Source organism: Mytilus californianus, unplaced genomic scaffold (genome assembly GCF_021869535.1).
Source record: "Mytilus californianus isolate M0D057914Y unplaced genomic scaffold, xbMytCali1.0.p SCAF_3, whole genome shotgun sequence".
Taxonomy (NCBI): Eukaryota; Metazoa; Mollusca; class Bivalvia; order Mytilida; family Mytilidae; genus Mytilus; species Mytilus californianus.
The window spans coordinates 5854384-5877884 of record NW_026262679.1 but is presented as its reverse complement, the minus strand read 5'-3'; the positions used below and the strand labels follow the sequence as shown (position 1 = coordinate 5877884).

Below are 23501 nucleotides of genomic sequence, written 5' to 3'. Positions count from 1 at the left end.
GTGTACCTAAACGAGAATAAGATTGTCTTCACATAATTTATTTGTTGAAACAGGCCGATACCACAGTGTTAAAAGATCAGAAAGAAAATGCACTCTCTGTACTTTAAATACAATTGAAGACGAGTTTCATTTCAAACATGTAATTGTTATAATGCAATAAGGAGACCGTACATTAAGCCATATTATTATAGGCGTCCATCGCCATTTACGCTTGTACAGTGTTAAGCATAGAAAAGATAACAGACATATGTAACCTTTGTAAATTTCTTTACCATGCATTTAAACGTAGAGCAGACTTGTTAGTAACCAATACTTAATATAGGTCATTATTCTTCTCGGATGTATTCATTTATCAGTTATGTGTGCATTATGTATTTATTTACCAGGCTGTTGATATTCTTGTTTGAATTGTTCAACCTTTTTGGATCCTGGTGCCTTTATTAGCCGGTGCCTTTATTAGCTTACTATGATTTTGCTCATGTTGAAGACAGTTAGGTGATCTGTTGTTGTTACCTTGTCATTGTATTTTTATATGATTAATTGTTTGCACGAAATCAAATTAACTTTTGTTTATGACAGCAATCAGTGGCATTGAAACAGATGGAGAAACCAACGAACCATCGGAAATTAACAGCACTTTACAATCAGTGAATCAGTATACAACAAATAGATCTGATAATGGAAATCCTTTAAATCAACAATCGGGTGCAGGCAATCAACACAATCTTGCTGAGATGCAATCCAACTACAGCTCGGTTATATATCAAAGAAATAGTACACATGGGTTGGATTCAAACACAGCAGCATCTAAAAGTCCTACGATGCAGACTTCTGGTAATAGAGAGCCTCCTGATGGTGCAGCACCTTCGATTAATTCACAAAATTCTTCAGATACAAATTTAAAGGTATAATTTACCTTAGAAGTTTATCCAGATTAAAAGTAAGATGTCATAAAATAAAATAGGAAGTAAAACAGAAAGCGAAAAATAACTGTAACAATTTGGGAAATAAATTTGAAAAAAAACAAACATTATTTACAGCCTTACTGCATACTATAAACTTTATTATATTATCCGAGAGAGAAAACTTTTAGTAAGAACTTGTTTGAATATTTATTTTTCAGGAAATAGTTGGCAGAGACACAGAGGATGAAGATTATCCTTCCAGTAGTTTAAACAGAAATGATGTGGAACCTGTTTACAGTGGTCAAAGTATCAGTAACTCCACAGATAATCAGGTATCAATGTATTGGTGCACATATTTTTTGTGAAAAAATAATTGTCTCCCATCATTTAGTTCATGGAAGGTTTGCTAGCTATAAAACCAGGATTGTACCCACGAGAGTGCTTACAATGCAATTTCTCATATAATCAATATTTCCAAGGGGCAAAACTCTTTAAAAAACAAAACTCGGCCACCATTTTCTTCTAAAAATGCCTGTACAAAGTCAGCAATATGACACTTTTCATTTTTTGTTCCCCGCGAACGCGTTGCTGGGGACATAGAAATACCGAGCGTCCGTCTGTCCGTCCGGTCTTGTTAGCGCTCACACAGATTTTTATGACTCTTATATCATATGTCTATTTTAGCAATGTTTTAGACGAGTTTGAAAATCAGTGACGATCAACTATTTTTTAAAGAGTTATGCCCCTTCGAAACATTAATTATATGAAAAATTGCATTATTAGCGCTCTCATGTGTACATTTTTTTTGCCAGATTTTTATGAAACTTTTATCATAGGTTTATATTAGCAATGTCTTGGACGAGTTCGAAAAACAGTGCCGATCAATTAATTTTAAAAGAGTTATGGCCCTTGGAAATATTAATTATATGAAAAATTGTCAGATGAGCGCTTTTATGTGTATAATTCTTGCCAGATTTTTATGAAATTTATATGATAGGTTTATATTATCAAGGTTTTTGACGAGTTCGAAAATCAGTGCAGAGTACTGTTTTTTAAAGAGTTTTGCCCCTTGGAAATATTGATTATATGAGAAATTGCATTGTAAGCACTCTCGTGTGTACAATTCTTGCCAGATGTTTATGAAATTTATATATCAGGTTCATATTATCTATGTCTAAGACAAATTTAAAAATCAGTGCAGATCAATTATTCGTAAGATAGTTAGTCCCTTGCATATATTGATTATTTAGAAAATTGCGTTGTTAGCGCTCTCGTGTGTACAATTCTTATCATAGGTGTATATCAACATTGTTTTTGACACTTTCGAAAATCAGTGCTGATCAAATATCTTTAACGAGTTATTTCCCTTGGAAAAATAAATTATAACGAACATCGCATTGCATTCGCTCTGAAGCCTTCATTCTCTAAGATATTTATAAATTGATTTAAGAACAAAATAAGTGTTTTATTTAGTTATTGTGTAGATAAATATGTGCAACGAGGGGGACATTGGAACTCTGTTCTTTTATTCTGTTGGTTATTGTAGTTGAGCATATGATTTTGTTAGGTTTTATGGAATTTCATGTTTGTTATTTCTGTTTAAACTCTTTTTATAAAGAATTAACAAAATTGATAGTTGGATATGCTGTATGAATTTAAGGAAGCAAACTAAAAATAGTATATAAAGTAGAATTTTTTCACTTATACTAAGGTACATGCATACCTTAACATGTTAAAAGTACTTTTATTCTAGGATTCCTGTGTTTGTGGTTTATGGAAACTTTTATGATTCCTGTGTTTGTGGGTCATGACAACTTTTGTGCTAGAATTTTTTTGTGCATAGGTCATGGAAAGTTTTGTGCTAGGATTTTTTTTTGTGTGAGGGTCATGGAAACTTTTGTACTAGGATTCCTGTGTTTGTGGTTCATGAAAACTTTCGTTCTAAGATTCATTTGTTTGTGGTTCAAATAAAATGTTCCATTCTCAATTTTAGGATTCCTGCGGTTGTGATTCATGGAAACTTTTGTTCGAGGATATTTGCAGTTGTTTTCATGAAATCTTTTGTTCTAGAATCTCTGGGTTTGTTGTTTGTAGAAACTTTTGTTTTAGGATTCCTGTGGTTGTTTTAATGAAATCTTTTATTTAGATGAATGTATTGTATTTTAAGCTCCAACAGCATCAGTTGGTGATTTGATGGTCGCAAAATAAGTTTATTGGCGACGCGTCAGCAAACGGGTATTTGCGACCATCAAATCACCAATTGATGCTGTCGGAGCTTAAAATGTAATATTGTTATATCCATTCTAATGAAACTGACAGAAAACAACTTTAAACCATACACCTTAAATCTGTCATACGTCGTCTGCGCTAGCACCTATAATTTCATAGCATCAATTATGAATTGATGCCCTGAAAATTGGTGACGGTATCAAATCAAATTGAACTTTACAAACGATGTTGCATTAGAATCTAAGATTCCTGTTTTTGTGGTTCATGAAAACTTTCGTTCTAAGATTCCTTTGTTTGTGGTTCAAATAAAATGTTCCATTCTCAATTTTAGGATTCCTGCGGTTGTGATTCATGGAAACTTTTGTTCGAGGATATTTGCAGTTGTTTTCATGAAATCTTTTGTTCTAGAATCTCTGTGTTTGTTGTTTGTAGAAACTTTAGTTTTAGGATTCCTGTGGTTGTTTTTATCAAATCTTTTATTTATATGAATGTATTGTATTTTAAGCTTCAACAGCATCAGTTGGTAATTTGATGGTCGCAAAATAAGTTTACTGGCGACGCGTCAGCAAACGGGTATTTGCGACCATCAAATCACCAATTGATGCTGTCGGAGCTTAAAATGTAATATTGTTATATCCATTCTAATGAAACTGACAGAAAACAACTTCAAACCATACACCTAAAATCTGTCATACGTCGTCTGCGCTAGCACCTATAATTTCATAGCATCAATTATGAATTGATGCCCTGAAAATTGGTGACGGTATCAAATCAAATTGAACTTTACAAACGATGTTGCATTAGAATCTAAGATTCCTGTTTTTGTGGTTCATGAAAACCTTCGTTCTAAGATTCCTTTGTTTGTGGTTCAAATAAAATGTTCCATTCTCAATTGTAGGATTCCTGCGGTTGTGATTCATGGAAACTTTTGTTCGAGGTTATTTGCAGTTGTTTTCATGAAATCTTTTGTTCTAGAATCTCTGTGTTTGTTGTTTGTAGAAACTTTAGTTTTAGGATTCCTGTGGTTGTTTTTATGAAATCTTTTATTTATATGAATGTATTGTATTTTAAGCTCCAACAGCATCAGTTGGTGATTTGATGGTCGCAAAACAAGTTTACTGACGACGCGTGATAGGCTCTTTTGTTCTAGAATTCCTGTGGTTGTTGTTCATAGATTCTTTTGTTCGAGTATTCCTGTGTCTGTGGTTGATAGGCAATCTGTTCTAGGATTACTGTGGTTGTGGTTTAATCCACCATTTTCTACATAAGAAAATGCCTGTACCAAGGAATATAACACTTAGTTATCCATTCGTGAAGTGTTTGATCTTTTGATTTTGCCATTTCATTAGGGACTTTCCGTTTTGAATTTTCCTCGGAGTTCGGTATTTTTGTTAATTTACTTTTTGATAGGCACTTTTGTTCTAGTATTTTTGGTGTTCTAGGATTCATGTGGTTGTTGTTCACTTAGTTATTTGTTCTAGGATTCCTGAGTTCCTGGTCAATTAAAAGCTTTATTTAAGTATGCATATGGTTGCAGCTGATGGAAACTTTGTCCTAGGATTTTGTGTTTGTGATTCATGAACATTTTTATTCTAGCATTCCAATGTTTGTGGTCGATTTAAACCTCTGTTTTATGATTCCTGTGGTTGCAGTTGATAGAAACTTTGTCCTAGGATTCTTGTGGTTGTGGTTCATGAAAACTTTATTCTAGGATTCCTGTGGGTGTAATTGATGACAACATATGGTTAAGATTCTTATCTTTTTGTTTTATGGGCACTTTCTTCTAGGGTTCCAATGTTCGTGGTTCATGGCAACTTGTATTCTTATATTTCTCGTTCATGATAAATGGAAACCGTGAAATTTCAGTGGTTATGGTTAATAGACAATCATTATAGGATGACATGTTATGAAGTAGCTGGGTATCCTCTGCTTGTTAAAACTATGGAATTCTTTCCGATAATGCAAGCTGGATGCTGTACTGTGCTTGCATGGGGTAAATTTGCAATTGAATGCATGACTGAAACTCTAGGATGAAGAATAGAAATAAAGGCAATGGTAATGTATCATAATTTGTATTTGTGTATGCTTTATGTGGGTTTCCTCATTGTTTCCTGATAACTGTCATGGGTGTTCTAGTCATACTAAGGTTATGGCACATTTTCAAAATACTCTTGAGTTTGTCTTTTGTTTCTACGTGTCTTTGAATGTAATTGATCAGCCACTCTGTCCTTTTCAACTTAGTACAACTGTTCATCTTTAATTATATTTTTTTCTGAGTGATTTTTCTTATTCTTATCTTTTCTGGCTCATTAGTGTCATTTAGATATTTTTTATCGAGTATATAATTAAACATTTGTATACTCCACATGATCCATATTGCATGTTTACACTTTTTATTTATTACATTATCAATTAATACATGTACATGCTTTTCTAATGTACTTGAATGATAACTTTAAGCTCACTGATGACAAATGTTCAGTATTTAAGATAACGTGTATAACCAGTGGAACATATTTCACAGACAAGGAACTTAATTCACCAGGTAAGGCACAAATCTCACATACCCGGAACTTATTTTACCAGGTAAGGAACAAATCTCACAAATCAGGAACTTATTTCACCAGGTAGGGAACAAATTTCACAAACCCAGAACTTATTTCACCTGGTTAAGTGTGGAACCTATTTTATAGAGATGGACCAAATTATTTAGAAATTATCTGTGAAAAAAGTCCTCCCAGAACATATTTTCTGTGATATTTATTCCACTGGAACTTTTTTCACAGGAACAAATTTTGGCTCACATAAACATATGTCCATCCTTCCATCTCCTGTTCTAACAATGCCATGGAAGCAGCTGATGACTTTGCTTTTGAAAACAAATGTCCACCTCTCCATCTTCTGTTATACCAATGCCATGGAAACAGCTGAAGCCCATGCCTGTGAAAACACATGTCCAACCATCCATCTCCTATTTTATCAATGTCAAGGAAGCAGCTGAAGCCCCTGCTTGTGAAAACACATGTCCACCCATCCATCTCCTGTTCTACCAAGGTCATGGAAGCAGCCCCTGTCTGTGAAAACACATGTCCAACCATCAATGTCATGAACGCAGCTGAAAACCCTGTTTGTAAAAACACATGTCCCCCCTTCCATCTCCTGTTCTACCAATGTCAAGGAAGCAGCTGGAGCCCCTGCTTATCAAAACACATGTCCACCTATTCATCTCCTGTTCTACCAATGTCATGGAAGCAGCTGAAGCCCCTGTTTTTAAAAACACATGTCCACCCTTCCTTTTCCTGTTCTACCAATGTCATGGAAGCAGCTGTAGACCCTGCCTGTGAAAACACATGTCCATCCATCCATCTCATGTTTTACCAATGTCATGGAAGCAACTGAAGCCCCTGCTTGTGAAAACACATGTCCACACTTCCATCTCCTGTTTTTGCAATGTCATGGAAGCAACTGAAGCCCTTGCTTGTGAAAACACATGTCCACATATCCATCTCCTGTTCTACCAATGTCATGGAAGCAGCTGAAGCCCCAGCCTGTGAAAACACATGTCCAACGATCCATCTCTTATTTTATCAATGTCATGGACGCAGCTGAAAACCCTGTTTGTGAAACACATGTCCACCCTTCTATCTCCTGTTCTACCAATGTCAAGGAAGCAGCTGGAGCCCCTGCTTGTCAAAACACATGTCCACTTATCCATCTCCTGTTCTACCTATGTCATGGAAGCAGCTGAAGCCCCTGCTTGTAAAAACACATGTCCACCCTTCCTTTTCATGTTCTACCAATGTCATGGAAGCAGCTGTAGACCCTGCCTGCGAAAACACATGTCCATCCATCCATCTCATGTTTTACCAATGTCATGGAAGCAACTGAAGCCCCTGCTTGTGAAAACACATGTCCACCATTCCTTCTCCTGTTCTACCAATGTCATGGATGCAGCTTAAGCCTATGCTTGTGAAAACATATGTCCACCCATCCACCTCCTTTTCTATCAATGCCATGGAAGCAGCTGAAGCCCCTGATTGTGAAAACACATGTCCACCCATCCTTTTCCTGTTCTACTAATGTTATGGAAGCAGCTGAAGCCCCTGCTTGTGAAAACACATGTCTACCCTTCCTTTTCCTGTTCTACCAATGTCATGGAAGCAGCTGAAGCCCTTGCTTGTGAAAACACATGTCCATCATTCCTTCTCCTGTTCTACCAATGTCATGGAAGCAGCTTAAGCCCATGCTTGTGAAAGCATATGTCCACCCATCCCCCTCCTGTTCTATCAATGTCATGGAAGCAGCTGAAGCCCCTGATTGTGAAAACACATGTCCACCCTTACATCTCCTGTTCTACCAATGTCATAGAAGCAGCTGAATCACCTGCTTGTGAAAACACATGTCCACCCATCCCATCTCCTGTTCTTGCAATGTCATGGAAGCAGCTGAAGCCCTTGCTTGTGAAAACACATGTCCACCCATCCATCTCCTGTTTTACCAATGTCATGGAAGCAGCTGAACCCCCAGCCCATGAAAACACATGTCCATCCATCCATCTCCTGTTCTACCAATGTTATGGAAGCAGCTGGAGCCCTTGCTTATGAAAACACAGGTCCACCCTTCCATCTCCTGTACTACCACTGTCGTGAAATAGATGTTGTTTTATAATATTAGTTCAAAATGGACGAAATAACTTTGTAAGATTAATCCACTGGATGAAATTTTACAGTATATGTTTCTGCTAGAATAAAGTGTAGAAAATATTTCTTCCAACAGGAACAGATGTATATGTAATAGCATTGTTTAGAACGATGTTTCCACAGGAACTTCTTTTAGAAGGATTAAATATATGTTAACATGCTAAATAAGTAAATGTATTTTCTTTTTGCATATGTTACAGGTTAGCACTGATTCAGTTCAAACTGAGACTACGAATAGTCAAGTCTATTCACAGCAACCTTATCATACGAAAAGATCTAGGTGTCCAAAAGGAGGACATTCAAATTCTCAGCACGATTTTGGATATGATCAGGGTCTGGACTTGCAATCCGTTTTAAGTGACCATAAAGATACAAATGGTTCCAACACCGAGTCCATAGGAATACATAGAGTAAATGATTATAGTGCTCTACTGCCAAACAATGGGTATGAATCAATGGATGGACCTGCTACAAACACACAAGGTAACTGAAAACTACAAATAATTATTAGAGCAAGTATGATTAAGGAGGCATCAAAATTAATTCTCCAAATGACAATACTAATCACTATTATTAATAATGTCCAAAATAAAGAACAATTATGAGAATTGCCGTCTCTGTTGTCAATAACATATTTTACATATTTGATCTCTTAAGTACTATTTCAATTGACAAGGAATCCATAAGAAAAGAATGAAAATAAGACACGAAACTCAAACCTAAATACGAACTAGGGATATCTAAAGGGGTTCAGTTGCAAAAAGTATGTTGTGGTGACGGGAGGATGACTAAAAGTGTGAAAATGTGATATTGAATTGATATAATTAAAGTATTTGTCATTTAGTCGAATTTAAAACTAGATATTTCATCTATATGATTGAAAATAAACTCATCATAGATACCAGGATTGAAATTTTGTATTTGCACCAGACGCGCGTTTCGTCTACAAAAGACTTATCAGTGACGCTCGAATCAAATAAAGTTAAAAAGGCCAAAATGATATTTCAAGTGAATATAAGTACAAATAGTTAAAAATTTTGATATTAAATATTTCTGTTTTTATAACTTATTGTATATTCATGCTACTGTTTGACGAATTTTATTTAATAATCCGGAAGCCAAGTTAGAAGACAAATAGAACTGTTTCATCAAAATACCCTTTGTGAATTTTGATTTGATTTTATTATCTTGTGCTAATTTGGTAAACTTCTCCCACTTTTTCACATTAGTTGCCATCTGCACACCTTGATCATTATAAACAATATTTTAAACATAGATATTTATAATTTGATGCATTTGTTTTATTAATTTATTTATTCACCATGTCAAATTTATCTGATTGAAGTTTATTATCCCACGTGCAACGCCTTGCAGGGTACATAGTAATACCGCGGGTCCGTGCATGTGTCTGTCCCCCAAGTCTTTTTAGGGCTCTCACGTGTACAATTATTGCCAGATTTTTATGAAACTTATATCATAGCTTTATATTAGCAATGTCTCGGACAAGTTCGAAAATCAGTTGGGATCATCATTTTTTAATAGAGTAATTTCCCAAAGAAATATTAGTTATATTGAAAATTGCATTGTTAGCGCTCTCAAGTGTACAATTTGTACCAGACATATATCATAGCTTTATATTAGCAATGTCTCAGACAAGTTCTAAAATCAGTGCCAATTAATTGTTTTTAAAAGAGTTATGCCCCTTTACAATATTAATTTTATAGAAAATTGGATTGTTAGCTCTCTCATGTGTACATTTTTGCCAGATTGAACAAGTTCAAAAATCAGTACCGATCAAATATTTTTAAAAGAGTTATTCCCATTGAAAATATTAATTATATTGGAAATTACATTAAATTTACTGTAGAGACTTCATTTCTTTTAAAATATTTATGAAATTTTAAAGAACAAAATAAAAAAACATTTTTTATGTTATTGCCTTTGGACATCTAAAATATGTGCAATAAGGGTGGGACATTGGAACTCTGTTCTTTTTTTTTAATATTATTTTATTATTTTACCTCTTACTAAATTTCAAAAACCATCACTCAATGTACTTATAGGCTATTCTTTCACTGTTGTGTACACAATATCTTTTACACTGCTGTCGATGTTATGATATAGAATTGACCGCTTGCAAGAAAGAACACAGAAGAAACATTTATCTAAATGCTTCATTGGTACACAATTGTCAATACATATAACAATATATCTTTTTAGGATGATAGGGTCCCTAAATGATAATCCAAAATTATACATATTCAGTCTACTCATGAAAAAATTGCTTTTACTCTTAAAATTTTACTAAAAATTGGAAATTAATTTAAAAGATTCAAGTATATATTTGTTTCTTGTAATTTACAGATGCTTCCCTTTTATCGTCTACAATGCAAAGAATCTTACCTGCTGCCATATCTACAATGAAAAATATTGTTGGGACAACGATTAAATCTGTGATCTTTGGACAGAAATGTGACCAAAGTTTTATTTGAATAAATTATATATTTATATTTTAATATATTATTTGTGTTCCATAAAAAATCATCAAAAATACCAGGTTTATGATTTGATATCCCAGACGTGTGTTTCGTAAGACTCATCAGTTATACTTGAATCAAAACAGTTGGAAGGCAAAATCAAATGCTAAGTTAAAGAGCATAAATCAAAGCATCGTGGATCTTGTGACCCAGCCAATTTGGTAGCTAGTCTGACATTTTGTCTGACTATACTTTCAATGTTTCTTTTGGTATTTTCATTTCCATAATCTCACTGTAAAATTTCTATTCTATTGCCCAAAGGTAGAGAATTTTGTAATATTGATGCAAGTTATTTTGGCATTTCAATTGAAGCCACTGTTAGATTTTTATTACGTCTTCTTTTTTTTAGAAACATTTGCAATTCAATGATTTTGATAAGAATGTTAAGGGAAATCTTCAAACGTGTAGCATATTTTTTATATGCCATTTAAAAAATAAATGGCTTAAAAATTTCGAGAAAAAGACATTGAAAATGCCCTTTCTTAACAACAACACAAATAAATAACTGATTTTTATTTAAATTGGTCTTCATTAAGAAAAAATACGTTTCCTGTATTCAGTTATACATATACAAATACCTACTGCTGTGATATTTCCAATTACTGTTAAACAGCTCTGAAACTGAATAATCTTTGTTCAAGCTCCTTTGAAACATTCAGGGCACTCTTTTCAATATTTCTATTAATGATTTAGTGTAAGTCACTACAAATGAAGACTCCAAGCCACCTAAATTAGTTGATTTATTTGCTGATGATTGAATTTTACTTTCGGAGAATAAAGAAGGTCTTCAAAATAGTGTAAATAACCTAAGTGTTTTTGTGATAACTGGAAGCTCACTCTCAATACTAAAAAGTATGGTTATTCAACATTACAGTAATAGTAATGTGGAATCATTTATTAATTATAAGAATAATTTTTTACAAAATGTTACTGAATACAAGTTTTTAGGTTCGCTACTTAAAAGTAATGGTAACCTGAATCATAATTTAGAGGATCTTGCTAGAAAGACCAAAAAATCTTGTTTTCTATAAAAGCTAAATCTTCTTCCCTGGGAAATCTTCTTATACATGTGTCAAATAATCTTTTTGACAAATTAGTACGCCCATTGTTGACTTACAACTCAGAAATATCATTATGGACAGTTATTTGACCTATCATAGGGCTAAAATTCGAGCTGAAAAAGTGGGAAAAGTTTGGATTCATCCTATTTAAATTTGATGCGTTTCCCTCAGTTTTAGTTTGTAACCCGGATTTGTTTTTATCTCTATCGATTTATGATTTTTCGAACAGCAGTATACTACTGTTGCCTTTATAGACAAAACTCCCTCTTGAAAAAAATTCATTTAAACTTTTGTAAATTTATATTGGGAATAAAAAAGTCTGCTTCAAATGTCGAGGCACGATCTGAATTGGGAAGATTGCCAGTAGAACATTTCATCCCAATTCAATGTTTGATTTATCCAGCAAGACTTTACACTGAAAACAAATACCCCTTCTAAAAGAGGCTTTTGTGTTGTCAAAATCACTTGACAACAACGGTACATATTCTTGGTATACATATGTCAAGAATATTGTACCCGGTAGCGAAATCTTAATTAGAAGAGAATATTGTAAAATTTAAAAGTTAAAATTCTCAAGATTCTTATCAAGAAAGAAATAGAGGACAAATATAAAATTCTAATTAAAAATAAATTTAATAGTTATGAAGAAAAAAGTAAGTTATTTTATACAAAAAACATTAAACTTAGCCAAGATAAATAATTTTACTTATGGTACAACGATTTTATTATAAGAAAGTGTTTCACCAAATCCGCATAAGTGACCACAATATCGAAATTGAAAAGGGTAGATATTTAAAAATCCCTCGAGAAGATAGACTTTGCAAACTATGCAATGTTCTTGAAAACGAGGAAAATTTCCTCTTGGAGTGTAGAATAAATCATAAATTAAGATTGGGTCTGTTTAAAAAATTAAAATAGGCAGACGAATTTATGTCACTTCCAAAAGACCAAACAATTATTAAACTATTAAACCTTATATCTACAGAACATGTGAAACTAATCGGGTTTTTTTTTAAACAGTCATTCGAACAGAGGACAGAAGCAGCTTAATTTTTCATGTTTTTTTTTATGTATATATATATATTTCTTGACTGCATTAATGATTAATGATTCATGTTCAATTTATATTGCATTGATATATATATATATGTATGTTTTTGTCACAGACATGTTTCATTTGTTTATATGACAATAAAGATTATTAATAAAGTCAAATAGCAATATAATGGGAAATGTACAAATAAATTTTATTGCATAAAATGCTCAGGTTAGAGTTATGCAATTTTGTTTATTGTTTCAACCAAATTACTGATAATTGTAACTTAAAAAGACCTTAATTATTAACTTATGTCAGATGATTATGACAATGATTTTTCAAGTGAAACATTTTTATACATGTTCTATTTTTAGTCCTTCCTTTGAAAAAAAAACATCTCATCAAAATAAATAATAGGTACACTATTCATGTCAAAATTTTGTGTATTTAGTTAGATGTGTAATAAATTGAATACATAAATTCTTGATTATCAACTGTCATGATGTATTACTTGTGGTCAATTAAGACTGCATTAGAATGGAGTTGATTCCAACTAATACATACACATTTGAGTGTAATTTTTTGAAAATCATGACAGTTGATAATCATACTGGTATTGTATCAATACTCTTATTTGCGTAATGAAAGAATGTGGGAATCAACTCTGATATCGAAAAGTAAATTACAAAAAATACCGAACTACAATGAAAATTCAAAACGGAAAGTCCATAATCAAATGGCAAAATCAAAAGCTCAAACACATCAAACGAATGGATAACAACTGTCATATTCCTGACTTAGAACAGGCATTTTCTCATGTAGAAAATGGTGGATTAAACCTGGTTTTATAGCTAGCTAAACGTCTCACTTGTATGACAGTCGCATAAATTTCCATTATATTGACAACGATGTGTGAACGATGTGTGAACAAAACAAACATGATATGTAAAAATGTCAAAAAAAGGGGTACAGCAGTCAACATTGTGTTATAATCCTAATCACTAGGAAAACAAACAAATATATCAAAAAAGAAAAACAAAAACGCATATAGACAAAGCACATAAATGAAAACGAAAGACAAGAATACAAAAATTTACCATAGCGTAATAACACAATGACGGGATGTATAAGTACCGAGCCACGTCAAATAGATATTACCAAAAATAGACTAAACAATGAAAGTAATTATTTACTAAGACAAAAAAAGAATACTTTAACATGTTATTAAGATGATAAACAACGTCAGTACCTAGAATCTATACCTCAAGACTATTTGTGAAGTTGATACGGAATATTTATCAACAAGGTCTTGGTATCTTCCGATGAACTTTTTTTAGACGAGACGTTCTTTGACATACCCCTGGTTCATCAACTTTCTGCTCAGACACTGGTGACGTTTTACAAAGTCTGAGTAGCAGCTGCAAAAAGTAAAATCACAAAAATACTGAACTCCGTGGAAAATTCAAAAAGGAAAGTCAATAATCAAATGGCAAAATCAAAAGCTCAAACACATCAAACGAATGGATAACAACTGTCATATTCCTGACTTGGTACAGGCATTTTCTTATGTAGAAAATGGTGGATTAAACCTGGTTTTAAAGCTAGCTAAACCTCTCACTTGTATGACAGTCGCATCAAATTCAATTATATTGACAACGATGTGTGAACAAAACAAACAGACACAATAGGTAAAATTGTCACAAATAGGGGTACAACAGCAACACGAACCCCACCAAAGACTGGGGGTGATCTCAGGTGCTCCGGAAGGGTAAGCAGATCCTGCTCCACATGCAAGCTCTTGAATACCGAATGAGTTGGGAAATGTATATCAATTACACATCTTGAACCACATTTTATTAAATGGTTTGCACGAACGTAAGATACTGAGAAAACACTTTCATAATTCTTATCAACTGCTTACATATAAAAAATTCCCTTTTTCACGTTAAATAATAAATGACAATTAAATATAAATTTTAATTTACAAAGGAACTATATGCAAGTGTATATCTATAATAAAAAAAAAGTTGTTCGCCCAACCTTTTCTTTATTTAAGGACAAATAACATATTAAAAGTTGGCAGTTGATGATTAAACTTGTGTATAAAGTTTCTGCAAGTCAGAGAAACACATACTTATTTTCATGCTATATATCTTCAACTTAGAATTTTGCACCATCTCCAAATCCGGAATGATCACATAGATCCAGCATCGGTGAATAAAAAAACAAAAATTCAAAAATGTTTTTCCATATAAGATTTAAGCAAGCTATATCTTGAGTATAAACATGTCGTTTTTTTTCAATAATTCAACATTTTGTAAGCAGTAAATTTGCAGTAAAATGAACATTCAATAATATTCCATGCCAACACAAAAGTGCTGACTACTGGGCTGGTGATACCCGCGAGAAACGTCTACCATCAGTGGCATCGACCTAGTTCATGGTTGATATAAACAAATCAAAGATATCAGGTTTATAATTTGGTACGCAAGTTATACGTGTCGTCTACATAAGACTCATTAGTGGCACTTGAATCAAAACAGTTGGTAGGCCAAATCTTATACGAAGTTAAAGAGCATTACAAAATCGAAAGTTCACAATAGTTGCAAAAAAAAAGGCTAAGGCAATCTATATCTGGAGGTAGAAAATCCTAAGTGCTCCAAATAAATCAACATTTATAAACAATAAACTTACAGAAAAACAAAAGTGCTGACTTCTTGGCTAGACGTACCCGATCGGACGAAGCGTCCACCAGCAGGGGCGTCGATCCAGTGATTGTAAAAACTCATCAAAGATACCAGCTAGGTTTATATATTTCGCATGTCAGAAGCGGCTTTCGTTTACATAAGACTCATCAGTGACGTTCGAAACAGTAGGAAGGCCATATCAAATACGAATTGAAGAGCATAAAAACAAAATATTCCGAAAGGTTAGGCCAAATAAAGCTAAAGCAATCTCTACCTTGTGACAGAAAAGCCTTGATGTTTCGAATAATTCAACATTTTATAAATAGTTAAATTACAGAAAATGAACATATGAATGATATTTCATGGCAAGACAAACAGTGCTGACTACTGGGCTGGTGATCATCCTCGGGGACGAAACGTCGTTGACCTTGACCTATCCCCGTGTTTGACTCCTATATCAGATGAACCACTAGCACTGTTATATTTTGTCGGTGTAGAGATTCTAGTTGAATCCTCATGAATTTTTGATTGGCTGATACAATGTTTAAATCCACAGAAACGATAAAATCGGTGCTCTTATAAAATCAGTTATTGAGTAAAAAATATCAAAACATTTTTGATGAGACTGCTACTTAAATGTCATCACATATGTATATTGCCATATCACATACTGTTAAATTCAAAATGTCGATGAACGAAGACCTAAATTCCTCTAAAACTTTACAGTTGATCATTAAGTGATGACGATCTTGAGGTTCATGTTTACATAATTGACAGATTGGACTTATAGAATGTCTGATATATTTTGCTCTGTCTTGTTGAAGTGGGCTTAGATTTTATGTCACATCGTTTGACGGCAAATGACTCTGCAAACCCACTAAACCAAATATTATTAGTTTTGCCAATAATTGTGTCATCAGTACTAAGTGGTTAAAGAGTTGATTTTTTCTTTGGCATCAGTGTTTAGTTTTTTTCATGCCAAAAGAAGTTAATGGCGTTTGAGACCAACTTTCTCCTTTTTTTTTTGCAAGGAGGATTGTCTATTAATTCATTAGAAGAGGGTAATTCATACTTGTCAGCAACTTCCACAATTTTTATAAATCAGCTTTTGGAGTCCTTGGTTTTTATGGCTACTGTCTCTATGCGATGTTTTATTCAACCGAGTTTTTATTTGCTATAAAAGAGGGACAAAAGATACCAGAGGGACAGTCGAACTCATAGATCGAAAACAAACTGACAACGCCATGGCCAAACATAAAAAGTCAAACAGACAAATAATAGTACAGATGACTCAACATAGAAAACTAAATACTAAGCAACACGAACCCCACCAAAAATTTGGGGTGATCTCAGGTGCTCCGGAAGGGTAAGCAGATCCTGCTCCACATGTGGCACCCGTCGTGTTGCTTATGTTATTACAAATCCGGTAAATAGTCTAATTCGGTAGGTCACATTCGTGAAAAGGGAAGGGTATTGTAGTTAGGGGACGACCATTTGATATTCTGGGGGGGGCCAGGAGGATTTGTTTTTGATCGGTTATTTATTTTTGTAAACTAAGAGGACAGATTATCTATTTTCTGCACTGTTGAAGCAAGATTTTTCATTTTCATTAAAGCAAGGGACTGATTTTTTATTTTCACAACTATATTTATAATATTTGAAAACATACAATTTTTAAATTCATTTTTTATTATAAATAATACATGAATAGTCCAATCATTATGTACCATTTAATCAGAATTGATCATCATCTTCTGTAGAAATGAATCTACTGAATTCCCAACTGCATATACATGTATTGCATACATACAAGATATTAAAGTTTGGCTGTAATTAGTGTCTTTTAAAAGTATTGCAAATCATTTATGCCGAGCGGAGCGAGGCTAAAAAAAATTTGAAGGGTTTTGGAGCCGCTGAAGGCCCCAAGTTGCTATAGAACTAATGATGCAAAATGTGTTTCCCATACCCTTTCTTAATCTGAAAATGAAAGTTCTGTTTTAATCATTTTTTGACAATATTTTGGTCTCAAAGCAACATGTATAGATTCAGTGTAAGACTTAAGTTTTTAGGAACAACATCAAAAGACAAAGATAAAGCAAAAATTTAATTCACATAGTTAAGTATGTGGCTGCTGTTTTTTTTTAAACTCTTGATCAAGTTAATAACAAAATTACTAAATTACAAAAGGAATGCAACACTAACAGAATACAGAAGGGCAATCAATGAACAAAAGACAAATAAATAAGAAACATTGATCCCCAAAAAACAGGAGCTACGTCTGAGGGAGAACAGAACTTGCTTCTTGCAAGACACTTGCCGTGAAAACAATTTGATATGAAGACAAGCTTTTGGTTTTGAAATTTCCTACATGAGGCATTTGCCTGAATGTAGTTACTGCCATATGTAATAAAAGTGAGTTAAGTGTTCCTGAGACAATAAACCTCAAGTTAAATGAAACCCATTTTTCAGACATTTCAAGTATTTTAAATAATATTTATACTTTTATTATTCAAAGATTTGGGAAGTGATTCCCGATTTTTTTTGAAAAAAAAGTTGAATTTTATGAAGAATCTGGTGCAATCTCATGCTCTCAAATAGACCTGCCGAGTTATTTATTTATAATACATTGCAAGTCAGGTTATTTATTTTCAAACTACCACAGAACAAACCATTTATTTTTGTGATTATCAAGGCTGAGTTATTTATTTTCAAAATCCTCCTGCCCCCCCCCCAGAATATCAAATGGTCGTCCCCTTACGACATAAGGAACATATCCGATATCATCTGTGAAACGGTTATTCCATTACGGTCAACAAACTCGTGATGGCGTCCGTATAATGTTTCTAAAGGTACATATCATTCGTTTATGAACAACGGCTACAATAGGAATATGACGAAGAAGCAGTAGGGAGCCACTGTGACATTAGCGGTTCTCTGGTGAATGCTGAATTTGTTTCAAAAGTTTATAAAAATAGGTATACTGAGATTTTTAATATCTTTAGATGACAAACATATGACATCCAGCTTGGGATAACATAGCAGTTACCAAGATGGAGAGAAACTTTTGGATTCATACTATTGAGGCCATGAAGGTCTGCCCTCATTATCGCATAAACAGTTTTACGTGCAGTTTTTATTCTGTCAGGTACAATTTCTTTGGTGTCAGTTATCGATAAATTATCCCGCTTAAATCCCACATGAGTTGCTGTATTTGGGGTTTCCAGGGATTGACCATCAATTATCCAGCTATGAATTTCTTTGCTTTTGCATTGAGGAACACACGATTTTTGACTTCTAATAATTTATCTCTGTTTATTGGTATGAAACATCATAATATCGAGCATAGTTTTAAATTCGGTCATTTGAAGTTAAAGTTACATCTTCTGCTACCGTTGGCACTCCACAAAAAACACTTAGCCTATACGCACGCCACGCTGTTCAGTTTCATACATTTTGAATACAAAAGATTTTGTAAACAGCAGGGAACCATACTCTGCCTTGTCTCACACCTTTCAGATCTGGAAAAGTACGCGACTTGCCATGTATTTTTTTGTTTGTACATTGTTGTACCTGCAAATTACAGTGGAAGCCTCCCAGCTATTTTTTTTTAATTTAGAAACATTCCTTGAAAGACTGAAATCCAGATAGGGAGGTAGTCTCTTTCATAATTTTTTTTTCCATTTTGTTTGCCTTGCTGAATATGTAATGCTGCTGAGATTAATGTCTTATAGTAATGCTCACAATACATGTAATGTTTTAGTTTGTTAGTTCATTAAATGAGAGGCGAAATATACCAATTGGACAGTCATATCAAATCATAAGTTGAAAATAAACTAACAACACCTTGACAAAAAAATAAAAAGACAAACAACAGTATACTAACACAAAAAAAAAACTAAAGTCTGAGCAACACGAACGCCTCCAAAATACCGGGGGTGATTTGATTTATTTAAATGTTGGTTAAAAAAAAAAAAAAAAATAAACAGCAAAAGTAGGATAAAAATTTATGAAAACAACATGAAAGAGAGGCGAAAGATATCAAAAGGACATTCAAACTTATAAGCCGAAAATAAACTGACAACGCCATGGCTAAAGAGAAAAAAGACCAACAGACAAACAACAGTACACAAATCACAACATCAAAAAATTAAGACTGAGGAACACGAACCCCACCAAAAACTGGGGGTGATCTCAGGTGCTCCGGAAGGGTAAGCAGATCCTGCTCCACAAGTGACACCCGTCGTGTTGCTCACGTTAGTACAAACCTGGTAATAAGTCTAATTCGGTAGGTCACATTCGGAGAAAAGGGGACGGGATTGTAGTTACGACATTAGGAACATATCCGCTATCATCTGTGACGCGGATATTCCATAATGGTCAACCAACTCGTGATGGCGTCCGTAAAATTTACGAAGAGGTGATTTCAACTTCACCTCTTGCAATTCTTGGTTAAATAACTTTTTTGTGAGATCTGAACTTGAACGTAAAACTTAATATCAGTAATAACGATAAGAATTAAACCTGAATGAAACACCCTGTACCATTATATATGGGTCATGTGACCTTCATTGGTCGACTTATTTTGTTCTTTCAATGTACCATCATATATTGGAGCGAGATTATTGGAAAACATTGAATTTCAAAATCTAGCAATCATAACAGGACCATTGTTTGGATGTATGGGAAAAATATAATCAATTGGAAAATATCAAAACAGTTGTTGGGTTATTCAAGACACCTGTTCATTGTTGGAAGACTATGTAGACCTCTATATTGATTTTTGGATTATTTGTGTCGTTGGATTGCGTTCTTATTGACGTATACCCCAAATCTCTTTGTGTTCTCCTTTGCGTGACAAAGACCGAAAGAGTTCACACAGAGCAGCAAATACTAATTTATGATGAATTTTAGTATATCAACTTCTAGTAATAATGTCTTATCACTTTACACGACGATTAAAGGTTAATCATTTGACAAACAAAGAAAAAATTCAAAAGATATTTGAATTACTAGTAATATTGATAAGTGTAATTCTCAATTGACCTTTCTTATTTCCGAATATCTGCCACAATTCCCCCTTTACTTCAATACTGTAGAAGAAAGGAAATATGCAAACTGTAACACATCTACCGATATAAGAGTGTAATACAGCATCATTTCATACCTCCAGGTTAAGTTCATTTGAGCTTGCTTTCAGTAACGGCTAGCATTCTTTTATAGTGTTGTTTTTTTAATTATGGGTTTGGTGTGCTTGTGGTGCGTTTGTTATCTATTATAACATCATTATAGAGTTAATTTCCGGAACTGATTTCTATTGCATGGTCTGTGTACTTTTTGAAACGATCATCTGGTCGAAGCTTAAAAGGGGGAGATTAAGAGTTCAAAAACATCGCCACATGTTCATATACCTTAAGCAAGGAACCTCATAAACCTGCCCAAGTCAGGAATCTCGTCAGTGGTGTGTGTCATATCTTAATGGGTTTTTTTGTCTCTAAGTTATCTGGTGAATAATTCTGAGAAAACAATATTACTTTAATAGTTGTAATTGTCTTTAAATCAGCTTTCAGTAACTGCGTGTGCTCTTAGATCGGTACGATGTGTCTTTTGTCTTGTTGTTTTTATTTTTGTACTGGTCTAGTGAGTCACGCCCTTTAAATAACCACTTTAGTTTGTTCTTGTGGTGCGCTGTTATACCAATGCCTACGGTTAGGGGCTGGGCGCTCACAAACCCCGCCACATTCTGTATGTGCCGGTTCAATATCAGGAGCGTTAAATACAGTGGCTGCGTTGTTTGCGTTCTGTCATGTTTTCCGTTTTTGTTTTACAAATTATCATGTCGGGGTCTTTTATAGCCTACTATATGGCATGGGTGTTACGTTCTCATTGTTGAAGGCCATACGGTGACTCATTCAGTTGATTACATCCACGTCATTTGTACTTCGGTGGATTGATGTCTCATTGACAATTACACTTTATCTTCTTATTTTTATATATATCCAAGACACCTGTTCATTGTTGGAAGACTTTGTAGACCTCTATATTTATTTTTGGGTTATTTGTGTCGTTGGATTGCGTTGTTATTGACGTATACCCCCAAATCTCTTTTTATTCTTACAAAAGAGAAACTAAAGATTATGTAACCTGAACTGACATATACAAATTTTGGGAACTTATTTGCCCTGTAATTGTATGCAGTTTTTGCTTTACATCAGTGCGTGCTGCGTCAGGTTGCTCTAGGTATACTCCACTAATAGCGAAAAAAGAGAGACGTGACGGAATAAAGACAAATATAATCTGTGGAGCTGTGACACATTCCGAAAGGGTTAACCGAATCCCAATGGCGACTTTTAGCGGTTAAGAACTCTTGTTGGACTTTTTTCCCTTCAAGCAGCAACCTTATAATAAAAAAATCCAAATAAAGCAGTTGCTAAACTGAAACAAACGTAACGTAAACAAGAGAAAAGGAGAACATTTTGTATGTCTCTAAGTCTTACACTCTTATTGCAAAGGACTTTCATTGGTGATTCAATGCACATAACGTTATAAAGATATGAAATGGTATGTTGGCCAGATGCGGCCATTTCGCGTTTTCGCCTTTGAGAATTCATAAACCCAAAACGCGAAAAGCAGAAATTGTTTTGTTTCCGTTTTCGTCATATATGAAAAATTATTGCAATTTATTAATCGTGGTATCAAAACGTAGGGATTTGTAAACATTCGTACAAGAAGACGTACCATTAAAATGGCTCAAACATATTTCCAATTCTATTTTACAAGCAAATGAGAAGAGAATTTTTAACCATCTTTTAAAAAAAAAGTTGCTTTTGCCAGTTCAAACATTTAAAACAAGAGAAAAAAATAAACTTGTCTGAAAACAGTGTTTTCCTAGATATCGCCAAAAGTTTAAAAGTGTTACTTTATTCGTAATTATAGAAAAAGCTTTATTTATAAATACGATACTCATTTTATTATCATATAAAACTTGTTTTAAACCAAACCATGGCGTATATGAACAAGTGATGAAATATTAGTTTGAAAAGTTTATTAAACAGGATTAGGATTGTAAGGACATTCTATTCGTTTTTTTCAAATTTGACGTTTTCTTTATTTTCAAGTTTTTTTTCCATTTTGAAAATAAACAAATGAAACGAAAATCAATATTTAAAACCTTGTGTTTGCATACTTTTTGGGGTAAAGAATGCATTCATGCAATCAAACCCCTTATGTGGTTTGCTAGATAGTTAAATTTTCCAGACTTTGTCACTACTTTTGAGATAAACAAAACACACTGCATTAGGCAAAACATTCATACGTCATATCCATAAATGTTTCAAGAAAAATATTCAAGCATACTTGTCAAGAAAATAATATAAAGTGTGCATGGTGCACGAATCTAGTATCTGTTCTAAACATATTGGTGAATTCTTAGGGTGTCATCTCAATGGATAATTAGATGGCGTCTAGTCTAAAATGCACACGAAATGATGATAAATTATAAAGTGTCGCATTGTAAGTTGTTTTTTTTAGACTTTTTGTTAGGATTAATGTATAGTATTTTATAAATCAAATTTGAAAATTTGATTCAATCCGGTGAACATAAATTTAACAGCTATGGCCCTTTAAAAGATTTTTTGAGTTCTTGACATCAAAAATAAGAAAACTGAAGTCAACCAAGGTGTAGTAGTCCAGTAATATTTAATAAATTGGGAGCATATTACATACTCCGAAGATAGTTAACAAAAATATTTTTTTATGCTCATTTGTGAATGGGTATCCTGACTAGCTGATTATCTTCGTTATGTTTGAGTGATTACTACTTTTCACAAGGAATCCGAAGTTATGCTATCTAGGAGAATCTACGCACAAAACACGTTTACAACCGAAAAAAAAACTTGCGCTTGCACACACTTTTCGCTGTATTCCACGATTTGTTATTTGCTATGAAGTCAGGAGTACTTGATTGTATTTCTGATAGAGGTTGAGTTACATATGATGAATTGTTGAGAAAATAGCCATAAGTATATCAGATAACGGAATCATTCGTGCGGATGGTGAATTCATACATGTCAATTTTCATGTCACATCATCCTTCGATCAATTATCACTTATTATCAATGACTTTGGGTATCTACACCTCTGACTACTAAAGTTAAACTGTTATCATTGATACATTAAAGTTAATATTATTTTTTGAAATAATGCACGAATATCATTGTCATCACTTAATTTTACTAAGTGTGCGTCAGTATTCGAAAAATCTTTTAACACCTAAATGATTTGAATACTATTAAATCCAGTTTTCAAGAATGTGTTATTATATCATGAATGAAATTACCACTGTTAATA

General features: G+C 33.6%; 1 protein-coding gene and 1 long non-coding RNA gene across 3 annotated transcripts in view; both read left to right on the top strand.

Moving 5' to 3' along the window:
* Window positions 1-583: 583 nt before the first annotated feature.
* The window catches only part of LOC127733888 (uncharacterized), a 120451-nt gene continuing 97533 nt past the window's right edge, over window positions 584-23501 (top strand). For both annotated transcript variants that reach the window (XM_052243336.1, XM_052243335.1), the window contains exon 1: window positions 584-905. In XM_052243336.1, coding sequence (XP_052099296.1) covers window positions 735-905 — 171 coding nt within the window. In that variant the 5' untranslated portion in view covers window positions 584-734. The remainder of the gene's footprint in view (window positions 906-23501) is intronic.
* Window positions 8038-10350, top strand: LOC127733889 (uncharacterized). Its single transcript, XR_007997271.1, has 2 exons — window positions 8038-8317; window positions 10199-10350. It is a non-coding gene; the product is annotated as an uncharacterized LOC127733889 (long non-coding RNA).